At 48.5% G+C, this 8755-nt stretch overlaps 1 protein-coding gene across 1 annotated transcript; it reads left to right on the forward strand.

Annotated features, from left to right (window-relative positions):
- The first annotated feature begins 5578 nt into the window (after nt 1-5578).
- LOC144806554 (uncharacterized) lies at nt 5579-7981 on the forward strand. Its single transcript, XM_078672894.1, has one exon. It carries the CDS (start codon nt 6414-6416, stop codon nt 7785-7787), a length of 1374 nt encoding a protein of 457 aa, XP_078529020.1. The 5' UTR covers nt 5579-6413; the 3' UTR covers nt 7788-7981.
- Nucleotides 7982-8755: the final 774 nt, after the last annotated feature.

Consider the following 8755-nt stretch of genomic DNA (forward strand, 5'->3'; position numbering starts at 1 on the left):
GGGTATTTTTAGGGTTCAGGGTCAGTTTTGGGTTTTTGGGTAAAGGGGTATTTTTAGGGTTCAGGGTCAGTTTTGGGTTTTTGGGTAAAGGGGTATTTTTAGGGTTCATGGTCAGTTTTGGGTTTTTGGGTAAAGGGGTATTTTTAGGGTTCAGGGTCAGTTTTGGGTTTTTGGGTAAAGGGGTATTTTTAGAGTTCAGGGTCAGTTTTAAATGTTTGGGTAAAGGGGTATTTTTAGGGTTCAGGGTCAGTTTTAGGTTTTTGGGTAAAGGGGTATTTTTAGGGTTTAGGGTCAGTTTTGGGTTTTTGGGGTACAGGGGTACAGGATAAAAATAAAGTAAAATTAAATTAATTCAATTAAATAAAATAAAATTAAATTAAATTATATTAATTTCAATTAATGTACATTAAAAGAATTATTATATACTTACCAATACTTACGTTGTAATGGTATGCGTTGTAAAGGTATTTGCGTTGTAAAAACATGCGTTGTAAATACATGCGTTGTAATAGTTTTTGCGTTGTAAAAATTTCGTTGTAATGGTAGTGCGTTGTAAAAATTGCGTTGTAACGTCATACATCCACTTTGACTGAGTGTGCCCTGGGCTCCTGCCAATCAGATTCCCAGGGTCTATGTCTTTCCCTAAAACTGCATTGAAGACCAAATCCAATTGGCACTCTCTGGCCAAGGTCAGCCCCTGGTAAATGGTACCACAGGTACCATGGGCACTGTGGCCAGGGAAGGCCTCTAAGGGCTGCAGCACTTACTCTGCCACCCTTACAGGACCTGTACCTTTACACACACACACACTGCCTAAGCAGGCTGCATGTTTTGGTGCAGAACAAAGTGAAAAGTCGACATGGCACACATCCCTGTGTACCATGCCTACAACCTACTGCCCCGGCAATGATCAGCCACCCCTCTAGCTGGCTGCACTATACCAGTGGTGAGGGCACAGGTGCATGAGCCCTGTACCCCTACTGTGTCTAAGCCAATTCTCAGACATTGTAAGTGCAGTAATGCCATTAAGAGTATATGGTGCTGGGTGTTTGTCATTATGAACTCCCCAGCACCATAATGGCTACACTGAAAACTGAGAAGTTTGGCATCAAACTTCTTAGCATATTAAACCCACACTGATGCCAGTGTGGGAATTATTGAAAAATGCACACAGCGGGCATTTGAAAAATGACTTAACACTAGTGTCCAGGCTGAGTGGCTGCTCCCCAGCTGCCACCACCAGACATGTTTCTGGACCCCTGGGTCCAGAGCCTGCTGCTTTCGGGGGCTGAAACAATGCACATCCTGGGACGAGGTGCCAAGCCTCCTCCCCAGGATGGGCAGGGTCCACAAAGGAGAAGCTTCAAAGGCTTGTCGCCTCTGTGAGCTCCCCCAGGCCTTTTGCTGCTCTCAGCAACTGGTCCCCACCGGTCTGAGCCCCACTTTGGGTGGGAGAACCGACAGGAAAATCAAGTGAGGAAGGGAGGTGTGCCCACCTTTGCCAACCCCACCCCTCAGGTGGGGGAGGCAAGGTAAAGCACAACTCACAGTCCCCACCATCTTGCAGATGGGGGGACAGTGGCCAACCACAGTGTGGCATATGCCCCCCTCCCACTGGATGGTGGTATAATAAGGGATGTACCCCCCCCAAGGAAGAGACCTATTGGTCCCAACCTTTTACTTACCTGTAACACCCCTAAATTTTGTATTTAGTGGTATCCTGAACCTTGCCTCCTCAGACAAGCAATGACCAACAAGAAAAGAAGGAGAAGGACCGAACAGCCGTGCTGAAGCTAAGAAGAGGACGCCTACTGACTTGGCCCTAGCCCTACCGGCCTATCCCCACCTCGAACCTGCAGAAGCAAAACCCCGGTGTGTACTGCATCCAGGAACCTCAAGAACCCTGAGGACCTGCCCTGCCATCCCAGAAAAAGACTTTGTCTCCCTTGAACACCAGAGTTGTTCACCAACAGACTGCAGCTCTGGCAACTCTGCACCCGATGCCCACGGCCCCAGTTTGAGTGGCCCAACACCACATGAAGGTCTCCCCGGCGATCCTGACCTGAGACCCAGTGATCCCTGACCTGCTTCAAGCCTCCAGCCGACACCTGCAGCCTCAATCTGGAGGGGCCCCCCTAACCATGACCAGGAGCTGGTAAGAAGATCCGACCCTAAAATACACCCCTGCACCCGACACCCCGCAGCCTTGGGTGGCCCAACCGACGATGTCTAACCAACCCCCAGTATCCCAACTTAATCAATCAATAAATCATAGCATTCGTAAAGCGCACTACATACCCGTGAGGGTCTCAAGGCGCTGTGGGGGTGGGGGAGCTGCTACTGTTCGAAGAGCCAGGTCTTGAGAAGTCTCCTGAAGGTCAGAAGGTCTTCGGTCTGCCGTAGGCGTATGGGGAGGGTGTTCCATGTCTTGGCAAGGTGGGAGAATGATCTGCCGGCGGCGGTCACTCTTCGTATGCGGGGGACGGTGGCGAGTGCGCGGTCTGCGGAGCGGAGCTGGCGGGGTGTGGGTGTAGAGGCTGAGTCGGCTGTTGAGGTACACTGGTCCGGTGTTGTGGAGTGCCTTGTGTGTGTGGGTGAGGAGTTTGAAGGTTATCCTCTTGTTGACAGGAATCTAGTGCAGGTCTCTCAGGTGGGGTTTCATGTGGCTGCGGTGAGGGATGTCGAGCATCAGGCGTGTGGAGGCGTTCTGGATACGTTGGAGTGCATTTCCGTAGTCTAGTCTACTGCTGACGAGGGCCTGAGTGACCGTCCTTCTAGTTTCGGTGGGGATCCACTTAATAATCCTTCTAAGCATGCGGAGGTTGTTGAAGCAGGAGGAGGAGACAGCGTTGACCTGCTTCGTCATGGAGAGGGTAGAGTCGAGGATGACCCCTATGTTGCATGCGTGGTCGGTGGGTGTTGGGGGTGTTCCTAGTGCAGTTGGCCTCCAGGAGTCGTCCCAGGCTGAGAGGGTGGATCGGAGGATGAGGACCTCCATCTTGTCAGAGTTCAGCTTCAGCCGGCTGTTCCTCATCCAGTCGGCGACAGCCTTCATCCCTTCGTGATGGTTGGTTTTGGCGGTGTGAGGGTCCTTGGCAAGGGAGAGGATCAGCTGGGTGTAGTCGGCGTAGGAGATGATGTCAAGGTCGTGCGACGTGGGCGAGCGGTGCCATGTAGACGTTGAACAGAGTTGGGCTGAGGGATGAGCCTTGGGGTACGCTGCAGATGATCCCGGTGGCTTTGGAGCGGAAGGGGGAGGCGGACGCTCTGTGTTCTGCCTTAGAGGAAGGAGAAGGTCCAGTCCAGGGCCATCTCTTGGATTCCGGCGTCGTAGAGGTGTGTTCGTAGTGTGCGATGGGAGACCGTGTTGAAGGCGGCTGACAAGTCCAGGAGGATGAGGGCCGCAGTTTCTCCCTTGTCAAGCAGGGTCCTGATGTAATCGGTGGTGGCGATGAGGGCAGTTTCGGTGCTGTGGTTGCTGTGGAACCCCGACTGGGATGGGTTCAGGAAGCTGTTCTCTTCGAGGAAGCTGGTTAGTTGTTTGTTGACAGCCTTTTCGATGACTTTTGCCAGAAACGGGAGCAGGGAGATGGGTTGGAAGTTCTTGAAGTCCTTGGGGTCCGCCTTGGGTTTCTTGAGTAAGGCGTTGATCTCTGCGTGCTTCCAGCTCTCCGGGAAGGTCACTGTCTCGAAGGAGATGTTGATGGTTTTCCGGAGATGGGGTGCGATGGTGCTGCTGGCTTTGTTGAAGATGTGGTGTGGGCAGGGATCTTCTGGGGATCCGGAGTGGACGGTGTTGATAAACTTGATGGTGTCGTCGTCGTTGATGTTGGTCTGGGTGAGCAGGCGGTTGGTGCGGGTGGTGGTCCGCTCCAAGTGGTGGTCACTCCCAGAAGACCTTCGTCCCTGAGCTGCAATGTGTTTGCAAACCGGAGAAACCCATTGAAAGTAACAGGGCACCAGATGACAAACCCTCACCGTGCACCCGACCACCCTAGTGCCGTTGAGAGTGTTCCTTCGGTGCTAACTTGAACCGCCAATTGCCCTGAGCTGAGGTCCAGGAGCTTTGCTCCCACAAACTTGTGGCCTGCTCGTGAGCAACTACCAACGGTAGGTATCCTATCCCCCATTGGATAACATTGGGCTACAGCACTCTGTACCCGGTAGCCCTAGTGTCGCTGAGAGTGCTTTGAGAGTGCATCCTCGACCCCGGAAGACCCCTGAGTCTAACCCAAGAAAACCAACTCTCACAATAAAGTACTTACCTGTTAACCATTAACTCTATTTCCTCCCATCGGATAACATTGACTCTGTGTTGAGTTGGAAAATCTATAAAATCCTATATAACTGTGTACAAATAACCAAAACACATTTACCTATTTACAGAAAATGTCCCAGTCCAGTATCCAGGTATACTACACTGTGTAAGAAAAGTAATCTGCAAAGTCATCTACATGACATCATATTGAAAAGTCATTATAAACTATGTGTACAATATTTTAAGGTATTGCGTTTCCAGTAATTCTACTGTAACCAAACCAAAGTATATAAACAACTGCAAACCAAACCCTATTGTTACTGCAAAGTATAAATCACTTACCTGTGCCAGGCTTGCTTGGTTCTAAGAAATAAACATAACTAAATAATATTTTGCAAATTGGTCTGATTTCAGTCTTTGAGTTTGTGCAATCATTTGCTGATTGAGTGTGTACAACAAATGCTTAACAATACCCTCTGATAAATCCTTACTGCTTGCCCACACTACCACAAATAGAGAGTAAAGTGCTATCTCCCTTTACCTCTGCCTACCTTTGGGGTTCCACTGGACTCTGTGCACACTATACCTCACTTTGGTATGGTATATACAGAGCCAGCTTCCTACACACCCACACTGCTGTCATGTTCAGACACTCTTCTGCATACACACCTTGTCATTCACCTGCAGGCAGTGCAGCTAAGGCCAGACTCAGCACCGGCATACGCAAGGACTCACTTTTCCTGACACAGAAAGTGGCCAGGGATCTCTGAATCTGGCTGCACTTTTTTTCTCTTCAAACGCTAGCTCTCATCAAGCTTGTGGACAGTTTTTTCTAGTTCCCGATCTCTATAGCACCACAAAGCCCTTTACTTCTTAGACAAAGTACATCAAATAGTTGTCATTCTCCCTTCTCACAATTCTATCTTTTTGCGTTAAATGAGTTCATTAGTGTTATTCATCTGTGCCAATTTTTGTCCATTAACAATCTGATTTTAACTCTGCAGATGACTGAAGAGGTGAAGAAGTCTCAGAGCTTGAACTAGGAAACAATGACTCGAATCCAGGAGTGATGAGCAATTGGAAATTCTCAAGTACTGAAAACTACTGAATTAAAACATTGTTTTCCTTACTCAATACTCTACATTGAACATTAACAAAGCTCCTAAGTGAAAATACCCAAAATAATTAATAGGTTTGAGCTCTTTGCACTAAACAGCCTCTGAAATGGGAAAGGAACACGTGTAAAATGAGAGCTCTGTGCACGTACTATTTGTAAGAATATTTTCTCTCAAAAGAGACATTTGGAGATGAATACAATAATGCAAAGTAATTAAAGCTGAACACAGTGCACCTGAGAATAACTTTGATTATAGCTTCAAACTGATGGTACTGATAGAATGCAGCAGAGAAGATAAAAGCAACAACACAACATTTTATCCCTGCACAGAAAGTGGGAACTTTTGTTAGAAATACCAACCCCCTCAACATGATGAAACAAGATTTATTTGAAGGGGCCATCCTATTTAAGATGATAGAACGAAAGCAGTGCATAAAAAGTCATTGTTAAAGATCTTTCAAAGACCTCAGCAGAGCAAGACGGCAGAGCACAACATTCAGTGTAGAAGATACCCGCATCCACGTCTTTCTCTGTGGTTCATCGACCTCTTCATAACTACGTAGAACCTTCACAATGAAGGGCTTTCTTGGTATGATGTTTGTCTCGTTGGGAAAAGGGAAGGTAAAAGGGACCTTCTGGTGATAGTGAAAACTATTATCATTCACAAGCCTATTTCCTACCTTGACCTGAATGAAAAAAACTTCCTGATGTATTAACACTAAACACGTCAGATGCCTCATCAGTTCTTTATAAAAGTCTAAATATGTAAACGTGTGTAAATCTTAAAGTTTCAACATGATTTTAATTCTGTATGAGAACCTACATGTGCATACGTTGGAGACATCCTCATAGGTGCTGTGGCCCAGCTCAGTAAAAGTTTATAGGATAACGTAGGCTAGCCCTAGAGGTGACATCATAAGCACTCCTTGGCATGTATGTGAGACAACACCAGGCTTGGAGATATTAACTCCAGAAAACAATTTTATAACTGTATTGAATTCAAGAACAGCTTTAGTTGTCAATCCTATCTCAATCAAAATGAGACAACACACAGCTGGGAAAAGCATTATCAGTGCATTAAATTCCAGAAAACCTTCATCCAGAAAAGCAGTTTCACAAACCAGGAGAGAACAGACACTGGGGGAAAACCTCAACAGTGCTTTGAATGCCAGAAAGCCTTTACTCAAAAAACCCATTTCACTGAGCATGAGAGAATACACATTTGAAAAACCTTATCCTTGTTCTGAATGCAAGAAAAGCTTCCATCGGAGAAGCAGTCTTACTAAACATGAAAGAACACTCACTGGGGAAAAACCTCATAAGTGCTCTGAATGTCAAAAAGGCTTCCTTCAGAAAATCTGTCTTATTCACCACAAAAGAACACATACTGTGGAAAAACCTTATCAGTACTATGAATGCCAAAAAAGCTTCTATCATAAATATATCCTCAATCAACATGAGAGAACACACACTGGGAAAAAACCTTATGAGTGCTCCAAGTGCCAGAAAGGCTTCAGTCATAAAACTAGTCTCACTCACCATGAAAGAACACACACTGGGGAAAAACCTTACAGATGTTCTAAATGCCAGAAAAGCTTCAGACAGAAAGTCAGTCTTGCTGACCATGAAAAAGATCATACTGGGGAAAAACCTTATAAGTGCTCTGTGTGCCAGAAAAGGTTCAGTCGGAAAATGAGTCTTACTTACCATGAAAGAACACATACTGGGGAAAAGCCTTATCAGTGCCCTGAATGCCAGAAACGCTTCAGTCATAAAAGCGGTCTTACTCAGCATGAAAGAACACATACTGGGGAAAAGCCTTATCAGTGCCTTGAATGCCAGAAAAGCTTCATTCAGAAAACCGGTCTTACTGAGCATGAAAGAACACACACTGGGGAAAAACCTTATAAGTGCTCTGTGTGCCAGAAAAGGTTCATTCGGAAAATCAGTCTTACTTACCATGAAAGAACACATACTGGGGAAAAGCCTTATCAGTGCTCTGAATGCCAGAAAAGATTCAGTCAGAAAATTACTCTCACTCAGCATGAAAGAACACATACTGGGGAAAAGCCTTATCAGTGCTCTGAATGCCAGAAAAGATTCAGTCAGAAAATCACTCTCACTCAGCATGAAAGAACACATACTGGGGAAAAGCCTTATCAGTGCCCTGAATGCCAGAAAAGGTTCATTCAGAAATCCGGTCTTAATCAGCATGAAAGAACACATACTGGAGAAAAGCCTTATCAGTGCCTTGAATGCCAGAAAACTTTTACTGGGAAAAACCATCTCACTCAACATGAGAGAACCCACACTAGGGAAAAACCTCATCAGTGCTCCGAATGCCAGAAAAGATTCAGTCAGAAATATAATCTAATTATACACAGGAGAAAACATACAGTGAAAAATGTATGAGTGCCAGAATGCCCCGAAAGCTTCCATCGTAGCCGATCTCACTCAATTTGAGATGACACACACTGGGGGAAAACTGTATCAGTGCTACGAATTTTGTAAAATCTTTAATTAAAAATTGGGTCTGAGAATAGGGGGCGTGGCCAAGATGGCGGAGTGAGCGGACGTGCTCCCGGCTAGCTCCTTCGGCCCCGGCTTACCCGTTGCTGTCCCCTGGCGCGTTTCTCCCCCGCGCTATCCAGGTGGGGGCCGGAGATCTGGGAGACGCTACGGTGCCGCCCACAGAGCTGTGCGAGCTGCTTTGGCGAGTTGAGACGCCAGAGCACGGAGCGGCTGGACTGGCAGTGGGAGCAGGCCCGGAAGATACGGAGGCAGCGTGCGGCCACTAGAGGCACCTTAAGAGTGCGGAGGCTGTGGCGCTGGGCCCGCCGGACACGGGGTGAGGCGCGATAACCAGACGGCTGTCCAGGGGTTTGCGGAGTCGAACCTGCATGCACTGCCTGGCCCGGAGTGGGGCCTCCTTCGGCCCGGAGGCGGTGCGCCTACTCTAGGCCGGGGTTGAGGCCTACAGCTGAGGTGGAGGAGGAGCCCGGAGATGCGGGAGGGACGGCGGTCCCCCAGATTGCGTGGTGCCTGACCCCGTGTGGTGGCTGGAGGAGGCGGTGAGAAGGCGGCAGGGGTCCCCTGGCCCCCGGAGGAGAGGAGGCCGCACAGATTGCAGAGGCGACCCGGAGGACCTGGAGGAGGGCCGTGGTCTGGGCCGGGCGCCGCCAGCTGAGGCCAGTCGTGGATTGGAGGTACCAGGGACCGTGGTGGGCGGCGCAACTGGGCCCAGCCTGGCCCGGAGTGCGGCGAGGCGGCTAACTGCTGTGCCAGGAGCGGAGGCGCCAGGGAGACGTGGCGCTGAGGCCTACGGAGAGAGGAGGCCGGTCGGGCTGCGGCGAATCTACCTGAGACCGGGGTTGAGGCCT

The sequence above is a fragment of the Lissotriton helveticus genome, assembly GCF_964261635.1.
Source record: "Lissotriton helveticus chromosome 1_1 unlocalized genomic scaffold, aLisHel1.1 SUPER_1_unloc_85, whole genome shotgun sequence".
In the NCBI taxonomy this organism is placed as follows: Eukaryota; Metazoa; Chordata; class Amphibia; order Caudata; family Salamandridae; genus Lissotriton; species Lissotriton helveticus.